General features: G+C 39.8%; 1 protein-coding gene across 2 annotated transcripts in view; it reads right to left on the reverse strand.

Moving 5' to 3' along the window:
* Window positions 1–4,759, reverse strand: part of frem1a (Fras1 related extracellular matrix 1a) — a 28,579-nt gene extending 23,820 nt beyond the window's left edge. For both annotated transcript variants that reach the window (XM_068587808.1, XM_068587810.1), the window contains exons 1-6: window positions 4,517–4,759; window positions 2,746–2,840; window positions 2,337–2,647; window positions 1,668–1,864; window positions 738–1,061; window positions 542–650 (exon numbers count right to left, since the gene is read on the reverse strand). In XM_068587808.1, the coding sequence (XP_068443909.1) occupies window positions 542–650; window positions 738–1,061; window positions 1,668–1,864; window positions 2,337–2,647; window positions 2,746–2,840; window positions 4,517–4,759 (1,279 nt within the window). The remainder of the gene's footprint in view (window positions 1–541; window positions 651–737; window positions 1,062–1,667; window positions 1,865–2,336; window positions 2,648–2,745; window positions 2,841–4,516) is intronic.
* Window positions 4,760–16,697: the final 11,938 nt, after the last annotated feature.

Raw genomic sequence — 16,697 nt, forward strand, 5'->3', positions numbered from 1 at the left:
TTATTTGATTTCACAGCTTTTAGATGTATGCTATTTGAAACACTGCTTAATGCTCTCTTGAAGCTGTATAATTTTTTTTTATGATCAATCCCGTAAACTCAGGTGGGACTAACAACAGACACAAGAATATAAGCATTCGTTTGAGTTGTGTTTCTGTTCACAAGTCCAATATTCACTCCTCTTTCAGCTCTGTTTTCGTCTCCACACACTCCTGAGCTAAATATGTGGCCATTTGGCTGTAAAATGTTTGACTTTCAGTCTGTCATTCTGATTGGCAGAAAGTAATAAGACCCGCTGTACACTATCTTCCAAAGCTGAAAACAGCTGCTCCACTGCATCTGGAAGCGGGATTGATGAGAATGGTGAAACGTTTTGCCAAAAGAGGCTAAAGAGCTGATGAGTTGGATGATGTACCTTTATGGATTTGTCATACGAGTGATGCGTGTTAAAATGAATTGGTTTTACAAGTATGACATAAACAACCTAACTGATTTCATGTGTTTGATCGATCTTGTGCATTTGCAATGTGATGCTAGCATACCCATGTTCCAAGACACTCTGGGTGCATTCGTCTCTGCATTCCTTACAGACATGTGAACAGTCATTGATGGGCTCTTCTCGAAGAGAAAATCATGAACCTCAAATTCGATCTGTATGGGAGAATAGCAAAGATTTTCACTGATAAAACCAAATTAATTGTATACGTAAGATAGGGGTATATGAAAGGTAAGTGCTACCTCGTAATTCCTGCGGTTGGTATTCGAGGAGTTTGGTGGTTGATACCCAATGAGCATGTCATTGAGATCAAGCCATGTAAAGGAGGAGACTGGGCGAGTATGATCGGACAGATGGGTGATGAAGCCGTCCACGGGCGGTTTGGTGATGTTGAAAACCAAAAGTTGCTTGGGAGTTTCTTCATCTTCAGCGTCTACTGTGGCAGTGGAGAGTGGAGTGAGGATGAACTGGTCCACTTCAAGGATAAACATGGACATGAAGGACGGTTTTGGTGGCTGGTTGGACAATGCCCCGACTATATGCACAGGAATCCAGGCCTGTTCAGACTACACAGAAAAACACAATGTACATTTCCTATATAGTCAACTTTTGTTTGCAAATTTCCATTCCATTATCCAAACTCCTTATCCTATGCAGGGTTGCGGGGCACTGGAGCCGATCCCAGCTGACATTGGGTGAAGGTAACCCCGGACAGCTCACCAGTCTATCACAGGACACATAAATAGAGACAGACACCATTCACGCTCAATTTAGAGTCTCCAATTAAGCTGAGCTGCATGTCTTTGGACTGTGGGAGAAAGCCAGAGAACCCACATTGCCATGGGTAGAACTTGCAAACTCCCCACAGAGGGACTGCCCAGACTGGGAACCATCTCAGGTCTATCTTGCTGTGAGGTGACAGTGCTAGCCACTACACCACCGTAAAGCCCTAAATGCAAAATATGGATTTTGTTTAGTGCCAATATAAAAAGCAACGGCTAAGTGATCTAAAAATGTTAACACTGAGCAAAATAAAGAAAAAATTTAAATAAAAACAACATTTTTTTTAATACTAAAAAACACATTGCTAACAACGATAGTAAGGATCACATAAATACAAAAGTGTTGGCATTAAATAAATAAAATTGTCAGTCTTAAAACAGCTAAATTACCTGATATGTGCTGCCACTCCGGGTGTCCTTGAGATCCAGTCTGATCGTAATGTAGTCTACGTCTGGAGATGGAGGGTCTATGTGTTGATACCTCAGCCCCGTCAAGAGGAAGTCATCACAGGGAATTTTGGTGAACTTTACTAGCTTCAGACCCTTCAGGCAGTCTTCAGATTTACACATTGCCCTGGCTTTATTATCTGAATAATTATACAACCACAGAGACAGAGATTAAGATCACTTTTTGTAATCATGTTTTACCTACAAAATGTGGCATCTAGAAAAAGGCAAACTCAACTGGTTCCATTTTTACTCTACAAGGAGAAAACTACCTTTTGTATCTTATCTGCAAAGCCAAGCCATCAATCAGTTATCACAAGGCAGGGAAATATCACTTACATATAAATAAAATGCCCAATTAGTGCATTCTTTAATCTTTTCCAAATGACATCATTGTGAATGCATCTAATATATATATATATATATATATATATATATATATATATATATATATATATATATATATATATATATATATATATATACATACATACATACATATATATATATACATATATACATATATATATATATATATATATACATACATGTGTCAAATTTTTGTTCTTCTGTTTTTTTTTTCACCCTCAGCCGTGCAGTCTCAAAGGTTACCTAGCTGCTGGCGTAGGTGAATGAAGCTCTCTGGCTCGTCCCCTCTTATCGTAGCTTTCTCTGGCTCTCCGGTGACCAACTGGCCGTGGGCTGGCAAGTGGGTGTCATGGCCATTTAAATGAATGGTACACTCCAGACTTGACCGCTGCTCATAATGGAAGGACACCACATTGCCATCCAAGACATCAGAGAAGCTGTAGAATTCAGGAACATACAGGGATTTTGGCCCCAGCTTTATGACGCTGCATTCAGGTTCCATAATGTCGACATGAAGAGAAAACACCTCCATATATGTCTCTGTCTCTGTGAACCTGGTCAGAAAAACACAAGATGATCACACTGCCACACCAGCAACAACAGTGAATGGCAGGCAAGCAATAGGCAGGTTTGAGATATCAAGAAGTTTTACCTGTATAGTCGAAGCTTGACTGTGTCCTCCTTTAATAATGGACATCCGTTATGGACATATTTTACCTCATCAGCCAGATAGTGGCAATCAAATACCTGCAATAAATAATTAAATACATGAGTGAGTTGGGATTACCTTGAGCAGAACTACCTGGACATTGGTTAGCTAACGGCATTGTTAAAATGTAACAAGACGATGTAACTTTTGCTGGACTGTGGTGACAAAATGTGGTGACAAAAAAAAGAGTAAGCTGATTCACTAAGTTACACAGCAGTAAAGGTGTAACAACTAAACACTTGAGTGTATTGAGCATTGTATTTTAATTTTACATTTTATTTTTCTTAGTAAGAGGAACAATATGTTATTTCCTTTTTCAACGTTTACATGGTCTTGCTTTAACACTTGAGCATGCAGTGTGTTTACAGCTTCACTATGTTCAGATTGGAAGTCATATTCAAATTTTAAATTAATCCAATGTTTTCCATGAAAAAATGAAAGGATTTGAGGGATGTAATTTTAACAACACTTACAGTGTTTATTTGCTAATTAACTAATACCAAATCTGAAACTAAAGTATTAATTCATATACGTCTATCATTTTTCTAATAATGTCCATTATATGTGTACAATGTAATGTAATTTATTACAAATTAGGGATTAATTAGAAAAGTGTCAATACACTTTTTTAATTGCAGTTAGTGTAATCTAGATTTATCGTCAGAATACAGCAGGATATTCTCTGAGATTAAAAGTGCTTTTCTGTGTAAGGTTAAATTAACCTCATTACACAACCTACGCCACCACTTGCCGTGTAGTGTAGTCACCCACCCTGCAGTGGATGACCTAATAATTTATACTTTGCATTTAGATTTAGCAACAAAGAAATACTTGTGATTTTAGCCGAGAATCCCATTATCAAAAGCATTCGGACTGTGAAGAGACATTACTGGGAATTTGACCTATATAGAAGAGGGTATAATATTGATTAAGAGTTTTTCTTGTAAATTTTACAATTTAAATCGCAGAAAATCTGAAAATTCTGTAATTCTGAATTCTGTAATTCTTAGTGTTGTTAAAATTCTGTAATTCTTTTCACCTACTATTGCGATACTTCATATAATTGTCAACTTAACTTATACTGTATGTGAAAGAATTACATGTTGTGTGGGCTTCCTTATGGCAAATGTTCCAAGTTTAATCCTAGACTTTAATTTTGTACTTGTAACCATGAAAAATGGCTCTGATATTCTGGACAGTGTGCAGATGACTGTATCTGTCAGCAAAGACTCATTAGAGAGGAGGCGGCCTGTCAACCTGGAAAACAAAGGAAGAAGTATAGACGGGTCCCTCAACCCTCTCTTTCTCAAAATACCTCTCTTTAGTCAACTAAAGAATAGGCTGCTGCAGACATGGAAATATACCTCCATGCCAGATGTGTATAGGATGAAGGGCAGAAAGTAAATATCCTGAACAAAGCTTTCGCACTTGACCTTGGCTTCATGCGCTGGGGTGTACAAAGTGGGATCTGAGGGACAGTTATATTTAGAGGAACATGATAGAATCTGCTCAACTCATCACTTAGCCCTTATCATCATTACCACAACACTAATAATACCTTAAATGGTTTCCTACATGTTCGCTGTCAACCAGTACCATGTTTGGTACTGTTTGACCAAACATGGTCAAACAGTACCAAACTGTTTGACCATGTTTGGTTTTACTATCCAAGGTAAATAGGCTGGAACATTGTAAAAGGGTTTTTCTTTCATACCTGAGGCATGACTTTTCCCACTCGTTGAGTTATGGGCTCATTTAGCACCACCTCCACCTTGCATGCATCCTTCTGACGGGGAATATGGAACTGCAGATCACTGTCCTGGAGGTAGGCTGTCTGACCCCGTTTCACCTTTACACCCTTATTGACTTTCACAAGGGAACCGTGTGATGGGCAGGTCATTCCCAGGAGAAGCACAGGAATCCAGGTCCAGGCCAGTGTTTGACCCTTTGAACCCATCGCTGTCAGGCACAAGCTGATGTTTTCAAGGACAAAAGCTTTCAGAAACACACTTCACTGAGAGAATAAAGTAATCCAAGATGTCGCTCTTTTCAGAAGAAGGTTCATTTTGCTGTAGTTGTATGATACTATTGTGCCATGAGTCTCCCAGCTTTTATCGGTTCACATCAGGTCAGGAGCTGTAAAGGAATTTAACAAATTTCAGTGTGTGGCATTTCTTACATAAAGAATGTATTTTTTTATTACTGTACTAAAAGCGAAAAACACAACATTCACAAAGCAAATTAAGAAAACCTCAGACATCCTTAACATTTGAGGGAACCAAATAAGAAAGCCTAAATTCAAAGCATTAAAAGGACTATTCAAGCACTTAAAGCTGTATTCGTTGAGTTCATTGGTAAGGTTTTCCTTCAAAAGCTGTGCTTTCAGAATAACCAAATGTGGTTTCTGTTGTGACACTTGAACAAATGATGATGGATGAACAATTTAGTGGACTGTGATAGTAAAAGCATTTTTTTTCTTTCTTAGGAAGGTTCTAAACTGGTAAATTGACCAAGCAGTATCTGAGTGGCGGCCATGATAATTTCTGTTTGAATTTTGTAAATGCTAAGGAAAGGTGTTTCAATGCTTCCTTTCTTCCTTCAGAACAGGGTACACTCAACCATGCTTTACTGATGGAAAGGAGACAATGCTGTAACTGCAACATTTAAAGCAAATCATTTGAATATTATCGTAGTTTTTTATTCTTCTTAGAACTGTTGTTTTTAGAGGGTGACACTACATACATTTTTAGGCGACCAAAATGTTACAATGAACTTTCGACAAACGGAAAACACACTGCGAAAGGGTTAAAGTTGGATTATGAAGACATTTCCCAGACCGAGCCATGGGAGTGACCTTGTTTAAGCCCCATCCTAAAGATTTTTAATTTGAAGTCTGTTTGACTCTACATGAACCATAATTTATTAAATGAACACCATGCTGTATTGAAAAACACTTGAAACTAGAAATTGAGACAAACTCATGTTTACAATGTTTACTGGGGGAATAAATCAAGAGAGAAGTAGAGTCATTTTCTATAGAGTTCCATACAACCTGACTTTATTTTGCAACCATAGGAGCCGGGCCCTGATGGTCATTTAATTGTTGTTCAAGCAACAGTGCTGATTTATGACAACCGCCTCAAAATGTAAAGTTGTTTTTCGGCCAGCTTCAGGCATGTTTCACGTCTCTATTTGTGGACTGCATGACTTGCTCAGCTTGTCAGGAAATAGTTAATTACAAACAAATGTGGGCCTTTCCCTGAGGCCAAACATGCTCTCAATAATAATGACATGATGTTACGCAATGAACTTTGACCTTTTTTAGGGAATCCCCCCGCCCCCATTTTCCACTACAGGAGACTTAAATTTTCTGCTAGAGTTACCATACTTATTAACAGCAGTAGGGGACGAAATTCTTTTATTACCATTGATTAAAATGTCTTTAATATGACCTAAAGAAGCCTTAAATTGCTCCCGTTCTTTTGGAATCGCAGCCTGCTTTTTTTGAGCTATTCACTGTTTTGCTATTGGCTACTAATACCTTATTTCTCCTCTCGTCAATACAGTTTTAACTTATCTCACTCTATATCCCACTTAGGATATGTGTTGTAGCTGTTTTGTATTCAAAAACAGGCTTCAGATGTCATCAGGCCACATTCCTTCAACACTTGTCTAAGACACCTACTAACAGACCTCACACAGAAAGCACCTTGAACAGAGGAGCACCTTATAATCAGCCTATGCATTGGGGAACATGTTGTAGCTTGTCCCCATGAGCAATGCTTGTGTTTGCAGAGCTGGTAAGATCATGTTCAAGGAGCTGAGTGCAAAAGCAGAGTATCAAATGGTCGCAACCCCCCCTTTCACATGCTAGTAAAGGGTTGCATCTGTGTCCAACGGGGGGGGGACCTGGACAGGGACTCAAGTCCAATTTACGTTGCGCATACAGAGTGACTTAAAACTTTTCTCGGACGAGCAAATACTTGTGAGTATCTTTGGGTTTGAGAGACGAAAGGCATGTGTACAGCAGATTAGTTGGAGATCCAGTGTAACTAAACAATACAGATCTACTGTAACTGCTGCAGTTATTACTGCATGCCTATTAATGTTAACGATTAATAACGTTAATCTATATCCAAACAGCTGTAGTTTTGTGTTGTTTTTTTCGTATTACATTACAACAGCATGTTTAGAGAGATCAACATAAAATAAAATGATTGAAAGAATGAGAGATCATTTAATAACAATAAATCAATGCTGATAATGTATACTAATAGACAAAGAAGTGATGATACAGCACACACTTCGATCTCCTAAAATAAAGCCATTTAGTGTTCTAATCAGACCCGATGACATTCAGCAGATCGTTTATTGCAACCAGTAGAGACTTGAGACTTGTGACTAGAGATTTGATACTTAACTGAGTCTTAATACTGATACTTAACTTGAGAGATTTGATACTTAACTGAGTCTTAATACTGATACTTAACTTGAGACCTGACATGAATTAGACATGGACTAAAAGAGGCTAAAACGCTCCCTTGAAGTAAACTGTATAGTTTGGTAATATTTTTTTTCATTACACATGGGTATTGCACATATATTGTATCCATTGTTAAAAATACTGATTTGTGCAAATTCTCTTCTTTGCACTGTGATCGTGTGATCACAGTGCAGAGAATTCAACAGTTAACTTAATTGAATATATCCATCCATCCATCCATTTTCCGCCGCTTATCTGGGGTCGGGTCGCAGTGGCAGCACACCCAGCAGACCGACCCAGGCTTCCCTCTCACCCGCAACATTTTCCAGCTCGTTCTGGGGGACCCCGAGACGTTCCCAGGCCAGCCGGGAGATATAATCCCTCCAGTGTGTCCTGGGTCTTCCCCGGGGCCTCTTCCCAGTTGGACGTGCCTGGAAAACCTCTAATGGGAGGTGTCCAGGAGGCATCCGGATTAGATGCCCGAACCACCTCAGCTGACTCCTTTCGATACGAAGGAGCAGCGGCTCGACTCCATTGAATAATTAAATATATTGTAAAGATAACAAGCATTTCGGTTTAGTGACTATTGTCACTGTATTTGCTTACAGATGTTAACAGCAGTCATTCACTACATTGCCAAAGGTATGTGGACAGTTGTCTCTCGGCCTGTTTTTCATAATTTGGTCGCATAGTGCAATAGAGGGAAAATTTGCACTACACCAGATTTTCACAGTTTTTTGTGGCAGAACTTGTCTGCTTTGCACAGAGCCCTCACTTCAACCCTGTCATTTAGGATGAGCTTGAATATCAGCCAAGAGCCAGGCTTTATAAGTCTATATGAATGTTGGACCTTACTCGTGTAGTTGTGTTTTCATGTCACAGTAAAATACAATTTTAGATGAAGGAAATATAATCAGCCTTATCTTCCGTACACCAGTTGCATGACGCTTCGTGAGTACTGAGATGTAGAGCAAACCAGAGTCCAATCGCAAGCCAGAGCTGAGTGTGGTTCCCATTTTTGCAGATAGCACATGGCCCAGCATTGTGTCCACGTAAACTACTGCATGTCTCTGATATAAGTGTAACGGCACAAAAGCCTCCCTAATCTGTCCTGTTAAAGATTTGAACGACTTATTGACTGATGCGAGTCCCAGTGGGGAGGCTGCAGACGGGAGGTGGGAGTACTGGGAAAGGTCCTAATGTTAAGCCGCCTGCAGCACCCTGAGGGTCCTGTCCCTGTTTGCAGTTGATCCTTTTCCTGTTTTGACAGAGCTTCACGTTACAGTGGCGATAGAATACAATGTCAACAAGATGGATCATGGGAAGGCGTCCCATTTCCTGATGTGTTGTGGATTTAGGTCCGAGCTAGCTAGACGGGCAAATACCACCCTTGAATAAACCTCACATGTCAGGAGTGAACTGTTTTCTTTACTGACATGTCATTCCGGATCTGCTAAGTGTCAGAGCCAGCAGGTCTAATGACATGGATTTACGTTTCGATAAGCTTTTGGTGCGTAGTACAGGATGGACTCCCTAATCCTGCTCATTCATACCCTCTTAAACTCCACAACTTTTGCACATATGGTCAGTTTACACATTATGAGGAGTTCTACTCATCCTGTGAAAACAATTGCATAATATCTTCTGTGGAGAATTTCTTTTATTACAGAGGCCAAGTAAATCAATGACACTCGTTTATGTCAAGTTTGTACCGTTGACCAAAACGGATAACCGAGAGTTTAGAAAGAGTTGACAGAGAGTTCAAAAAAGATTATTCAAAATGTACATAATCTTGCATTGAACTGTTAACTATTTTATCTCCAAGAGGCAACCTCCAGCTCTGAAAAGTGAAGCCAACGCGAAAGTGCCTTCAACCTGCATTCTTTCTATTGGCCAGCAGGGGGTGAGGCTTCTGATTTTCACGTGATTTATAAAGGTTATAGCAAAATGACTTTACTCCTCTGAGTTATTCACTCAATAAACACTGTAAACATGAGTTTATGGTCCCAATCTCTAGTTTCAAGTGTTCTTCAATACAGCATGAAACTTCATTCTGTAATTCTAAATTCTAAATGCACCATCATATACTAAATTAACTAATTTAGTAAATGTGTCTCTATAGTCGGATATGACATCTCTGCATCAGTGGTTCTCAACTGGTGGGTTGCGACCCACGTTATTTTAATGGTCGCGGGCTTTTGCTTGGAATTTTTTTTTTAATTTTTAATTTTTTTTAATCCTGTGGTTTTATTTTGAAGGAACATTTATGAAGCGCAGTGTCATTTTTTTCACCAGGTCATCCCTCCATGTTTTCCGCTACAGGTTGGGATAAACCAGGGGGATTCCAGGGATTTCCCCGGGGCCAACAAGGTTTTGTTCGGCCCATCACCATCCGGCTGTCCCTCTGACATCGCCGGGCCCGACTGCATTTTGCGCTTCACAGAAAACGTTAAATTGACTCTACAAGTTAAAGCTTGGATATCACTGACTGACTTTTATACTATTCCTCGCGATCTGTGTTCACACTCATGGTCTCCACACCCAGCGTGCAGCACTACTGATCGCGATCTGTATTCACACTGTTTCTTGCAGGTTTTCAGAGCTTTTTGGCGATTTTAAGACATTCTGCCTTGATTTTAATCCAGAACACCGGCACTCCAGCAGACTTGACCAAAATGCCAAACTCAAGGCTTCAATACCCTTGTCCACAAACCAACGGGTCACATTAAGATGACTATGTCCACTGGTTATATACACATTGTGCATGGCAGTCCCTGCCAGTTACCAATTTGCTAAAGGCTGTGTCATCAGTAAATGAGAGGAATTTTGGTTTAAGTCCCTTGCCCAAGGACACATCGACATGGACTGGGGGGAGCCAAAGATTGCACCTCTTATCTTTTTTTTTGCCTCACATCTCGCACATATACGTCCAGGCATGATGAGTCTATCTAATAAATTGCATTATGTAGCATGCAGCTTACAGTAAATTTGGGACAAAACGTCTGGGTACCTTTACCTCTGCTGCTTAAAGTGTTGGCCATTCTTTTGAAAATCAGAACATGTGCTTTCTGTCTGTTTACACTAAAACGCAAGCTTAGGGTGATAATCAATGGTCATGAAGGTCAAATAACATCTCTAATTCCATTCTGATAGTAAGTACCCCTTCCATTTCCCAGCAGAATCTCCCCCTGCCTTTCCAAAAGCCCAAACCAGGGATGATCACAAAACACACAGCTGCGAGGGAATGTGATTCGTCATGTAACCAGTAGCTTCGCTCCACAGCTGGGAATGTCTGTTACATCCATTCACAGCTTCTTCTTCTAATCTTAATAATGACAGGGTCCTTAGAAGCCAGCAATTTTCAAAGAAAGACGAGCCATGGGGGAAGAGGAAGGCATTCTTCTGAAAACCTGAAGGAATAGCATTTGGCTGCCGTCCAGTAGCAAAGTCTTCAGTCTGCAACTGAAACTTTAAAAAGCTTCCAAATACTTCCTAACTGCCAGAAACAAGAGCTGTTAATGGATGAATGGGTGGAAGTACAGTTTGGTCCACCGGTGCATGTTACAAAAAGCACGTATGTGTAGTTTTAAAATTGTATCTGCATGTATCTGGCTGTGATCATTAAATTAAGTGATCATTGATTATGTACTTACATTTTCACTACAAGAGTTTAGTGGACAATAAGAAGCAGATTCATCATCAAATTATACTACGAAACAGATGAGAGACAAAAAAGAGGATGAAGAAGAAAATTACATTCAAGCAAAGTCCTTATTACGTTTCCTGAAGTGGAAAAGTCCCCAGCGGAGATTTTCACACACAGTAAGACATGTCCTTACCTGATTTGCAAACATCTGGTGCTTCTTCTTCTTTTTCTTTTTACCTACCTGTCTGCTCTCTTCTGCTTTTTAACTGCAACTCACTCATTGACAGAATCCTGCTCACTCCCCAGTGACAAACTCCACCCATAAGAGCGTGAGATGAGACGGAGGGAGGGACAGAGACTGAAGACGCCTTCCTCCTCTTTTTGTTGCTGCTATGGGATCAGCAATCGGAGTGGAAAAAAACAAAAGACAAACAGAGTTCTGAGATCAAAGTCTTGTCCAAAGTGCCTGGTGGTTTAAGGGGCAGCTTTGTCATTAGTCTACAGAAAGGAGCAAAGATAATAGGCTTTAAAAGCGCACTAATGTGAGGAAAACAGCAAGACCGAGAAAATGGACCTCATGTAGGCCTGCTCTATAAAAGGATACATATCCGGTCAAGCCAAAGATACTTGTTGGACCAGAACACATGAAAAAACAATGATTGTGTGAAATCAAATTAAGTCTTTAGTAACATTATATATTTGATTGTTTTATATTCAGCCAGCAGGAACCCAGCAACGGGGGTCTGATCCAAGGTACTCGTATCAAGGTACAAGTATCTTTGGCTTGACATCAGTCCCAGGGGGACTGATGACATGTTTCTGTTGATTTCATTACATGGGCTGTCCGTAGAACTGTCACATCGTGGTGAGCCTTGTCTTGTCTTGGGTTTTTGTCTTGTCATTTCCTGTTTTATTTTGAAAGCCTACCTCCCTCTCGTTTCAGGTCACTTGCCCTTCCTCATGTGTCACTGGTCCGATTGCCTCCCTGATTCCTGATTGTTTCCACCTGTTCCCCTCATGTGCTTATAGTCTCGGTCTTCCCTTTGTCTCGTGCGGAAGTGTCTTGTCTAACCCGTGTCTTGCCTTTTGCCACAGCTATTGTGTTTTTTCCCGTAAATGTTTTTGCCTCGAACGAGTGTTTTTCTTTGTACTTTTTTAATCTAGTAGTTTTGCCTCGTAAAGAGTGATTTTCTGTTGTACTTTTTAGTCTTGTCCCTTTTTTGCCTTTTAAGTGTTTTTTGTTTGACACAAAGTGTGTTCATGGACATTTTTTGCACGCTGCACCTGAGTCCTCATTCCACTCCCGGCCTGACAAGAACGTTGTGCCCCTCCCATGCTGAAGTAGTGGGGTCTGAATGAGAGTAGCTCCAACTAACTGAAGGTCTGCCTGCCACTTTGAATTTAATCTAATAAACAAACTATGAAAACATACATGGACCGTACAGATGGCTGACACACTATAAGCCGAGGCCGCACATTAACATTATAAAATTGCATATTCTTGCCTTGCTGTAAGATAGTTTTTGGCTATTTGTTTCATAACTATTTTATAACTGATTACGGTAACAATTAAAAAATATAACATTTAGAATTGTTTTCGGTTTACATTTATGTAGTGATGATTGAAATGTTACTCAGTTGCCATATACAAGAACTTCTTCAGAAACATCTGTATTGACATTTTAGAATTTGAATATTTGGCCTGATAAATAATGAGGATGCATTTGCTCCATTGCTCAGGGGACCATGTGTCAGCCATCGTTGTTTGTTGAAAAGCAGAGCAGGACTGTGGCTCAGTACAGTCTATGGTAGAGTGTTTGTCAAAAGAAAGTAACATTCCTCAGCTTCTCAATGGGATTGGTTCACTAGGTCCTGACAGCCCCTGTGGTTTCTGCATACCTATTGGGGAACAAAGTGTTACAGTAGCCTGTCAGGTGGAAATTCCAACTGCACTTTAAAGGGAAAAGAAGTGCAAATAAATGATCATATTAGGTTAAAATAATCTGAACTCAGAATGTTCCGAGGATTCTGCTTGGGATTTCTTCACATAACGCTGGTCTTCCTCCTGCTCTGCTCTGTCACAGGTTCGTTCCTGTTGGATCAACGCAGAGATACCGAGGATGACCAGGAGCGCAGCAAAGCCATTTTGGAAATGCTACATATCAACAAAGTGTCTGCAAGTCATCAGGCTAAGCCACATCCCTACATGAGGGGGATCTATCAGCGATTGGACTCACTGAAGGCTCAAGATTTTGGGAGTTCAGATGGAATGCTGGTGCAGAGTTTTCGGAGTGTAGTTGGTAAGGATTTAAAATGTTTAAAATGTGGTAACTTTACTTATTTCTTGACCTAATAATAATAATAATAATAATAATAATAATAATTACAACTACTGTATATAGTTTTATTGAAACCGATGCAATCACGGAAAGTAATGTTTTAGATTTACTTGTTTTGCATCAAAAGAAATAAAGAACAAGCTAGTTATCCTTAGCTATGGTCCAGTGCAATGGGCAACTTTCCATCAGCAAAACACTTGCTGTCATATCACTGTTTGGGTTTTGATGAGATGTGCGGTATGCTTAAAACATACCAAATCTGAAGACAAACACAGGCTCAGAATGTAACACTAAATACTGTATGAAATATTGGCAACATGAGGGCATATTTAAGGAGGGCGGGGGGTCTGCTTCCTGCTGCTGCAAACAAGGCAAAACTAATAAACTGTGGGTTTATCCCCGCAAACAGCACCACTCATATTACACATAGTAATTTGATCCACCGTTAATATAAAAAGATTGAGTGCAAAAGAAGATGGATTATTTTGTTCCCCATTTTACAAGGAGGAAGTACCTACACCTACAGTTTTACATACAAACACCTGATACAATGTGATCTACACATGTACTGATAAACATTTCTGACGTTTAAAAAAGGAATCCTTGACCAATATAGCCACCCTTCTTGTTAAGAACAGCAATAAGCCTTCCATTCATTGATTACGTCGGTTTCCTGATCTGTTGACGATCAACTGTTTCTGCAGTAGCAACCACGTCCCGTTTAAGAAGGGCCTACAAGTCCTCAGTGGGGTCTAGGTCAGGTGGGGAAGGGCCCCATGTCATTATTCTTTTTAAGGCCTTAACTGGCTAGACATGCAGTGGAGGACTTCCATGCATGCAAAGTCCTCCACTTCTTGTTGGCCTTCACGTTTGATTCTTCTCAAAATTTTATTTTTTTTTCTGTCTATTTTTCTCAACACGTTTCTTACGACTCTATTGACTTTTTGCAACAAAACGTTTGGTTCTGTAATCACGCCCCAATATCTTAGCAATTTCAAGAGTGCTGTATCCCTCTGAAAGACACTTTACAACTTTTTGACTTTTCAGACTCAGTTAAATCTCTTTTTATATAGTATATAATAGTTATACACATCTTGATACAGGGTTTTGATCTGCTTCGGCCACAATGTGGGGCATTATACAAATACACATCACCTGATATGCATAAAGCCGATAGGCATTCAAGTTTAGACATCTCAGAGTTGGAAACTATGCATACTAATTATGATATGGTCAAAACACTCCCTTGCTTAATAATTCTGCACATAGTGTACATGAAAAAGACTTTAAAATTAAATAAACTGTAATTAACATGTTTATTAAGTGCAAATGAAAATATAGCCTTAGAATCTGTGAATGATATACTTCAGCAGTCTTCATGTTTGCAGAACCAGAAGTTGCTCTTCATATTTGTGACAGCCAAAGCACATGTGGAATTGACAGTCCAAAAAGTTACCTTTTTTGGAGCCCAGTTTGCGTTCTCTTTTGGAAGGACGTTGGATGTTTGGTCTCTAGTTGCCACTTTAGTTCTGAAACATTCAGTGCTGCATTAGCACGTGTTAGCCCACACTCCACACACTGGACTCAGGGCTCTGCCTCGTAACCTCCGTTCACTTAGTAAAGTAAGGTTTATACTTACAAAAACATTTAGACTTTTGAAGGGTTCAGCACCACTTTCGTCTTCATTTTTTGTTTTAAATACTTCCCTATAACTTTGGCTACAGGCTAACTGGCTGAGTGTTTCATACTGCATATTGGAGCTTGTTAAACAACTGACTGATGCATTACCGCCACTAATCGGTAGGAAGCTATATTGTAACTGAGCGTCTCATGGATAACAGTAATATCTCTGGTGTTTTCAATGGATAATCTATGCGGTCCCACAGCCCTCGCGGCCTACAGGTGAACAAAATAATATTTTAGAGAACCTTTAAAAAGCACAAACACAGTTGTAAGATTATTTTAAAAGGCTTGTACTTCAGTATTTAAGTCCTTTGTCTTTTTCTTCCTTGGATCTCCCAGGTCCACATAAAGCTCCCCCAGGATGGATCTGGTTCAATGTCAGCGGCCTGAACCCCTCTATGCTGGGTGCTAAGCTGGTTATGTACAGAAAGACCCTAAACCCCAATCACATCAGTGTGACTGTCGCCCTGCACAGGGTCACAGCTTCACAGGGAGCTCTGGTGGAAAGTCCTGCCCTGGAGGAGAGACTGCTGACCCTGGATCAGAGATCATCTTCTGGATATGATGTGTTTGATGTGTCAGCTGCTCTGCCTGTGAAGCCTCTGGAAGTGGTGGGCTTTCAGCTGCGTTATACAGACGAGAGCGGGAGTCTGGTCCTTCATGAAGCCCTAACGCAGAGTCTTTACTGTTTGAACAGAGGCGCACTGAGTGAACCCTTACTGGTGCTCTACCAGTCACACACCCTCCACATCTAACACTTTGACCACTTTTAGTGTGCAGATATATATAATCTACTTATGATATGCTGGATACTTGTAATGGACATATTCAATTGATGTTCAATTTCAGGATGTAAGCAAACAAGAATGTAACTGTATCAGAAGTTCAATTCACACGCTTTTGTTTTTTAAGTTTCCACCAGAAGTCTTAGAGCTGACTTGGTTGATATGTCATTGACAATTATGGGAGCTCACTGCCCTCCAGTGGACTCAGCGAGTATAAGTAACATGAAATTATAATGCTTTTTTTTTCTCGAAATCTAAAATTTACTAGATCAAGATTATGAGGATGTCATTGGTAAAAAAAATGTCCCAGGTTCCCAGATCCAGCTAGCTTTGGAGAAGACAATACATCTTGGATAAAGCAACTACAAGAAACATTGCATTTGTATTTTGAGCACTTCCTGTCTTCATATGAATAAATGTACAATCAATCAATCACCTTCTGATTATTGCTGTCATGTGTTACTTGTTGTAATTGATCTCCACCTCACTTGCTATATATTTGAACAAAACATAAATGGAAAGATCTGACACGGAAAGTAAACCCAAACAGTAAAATCTTACTTCTGGACTCAAAATCTTTGTCAAATAGTTGTGGTAGACGACACAATCACATTCCCGATACCAGACAATTAATATTAGGAACTCAAACGTATGTTGATGATAATCATCAAAATCATAATATATCAGGGCTGTAGCTACCTTAGCCACGTTTTAGTGCCAATTCATATTTTGGAAAAACGAAGCAGATTAAATAATAATTAACTAAGTAATTTAGTTTAAATCAAAATGATAATCCGATTTTTTTATTCTGATTGTGTAGCAGTATCTCTTTTAGCATGTCATTCGGGACACAGGAAGTAGATCGTCTTCCATCTAATATGATTGGTTGCATCCTCAGTCTCTCTCTCTCGCTCGCTGTTTTCCCAGGCCAATCACTAACGACCTCGCGCAGCAGCGGA

Source organism: Clinocottus analis, unplaced genomic scaffold (genome assembly GCF_023055335.1).
Source record: "Clinocottus analis isolate CAN_PGR_092001 unplaced genomic scaffold, fCliAna1.0.p SCAF_21, whole genome shotgun sequence".
NCBI lineage: Eukaryota > Metazoa > Chordata > Actinopteri > Perciformes > Cottidae > Clinocottus > Clinocottus analis.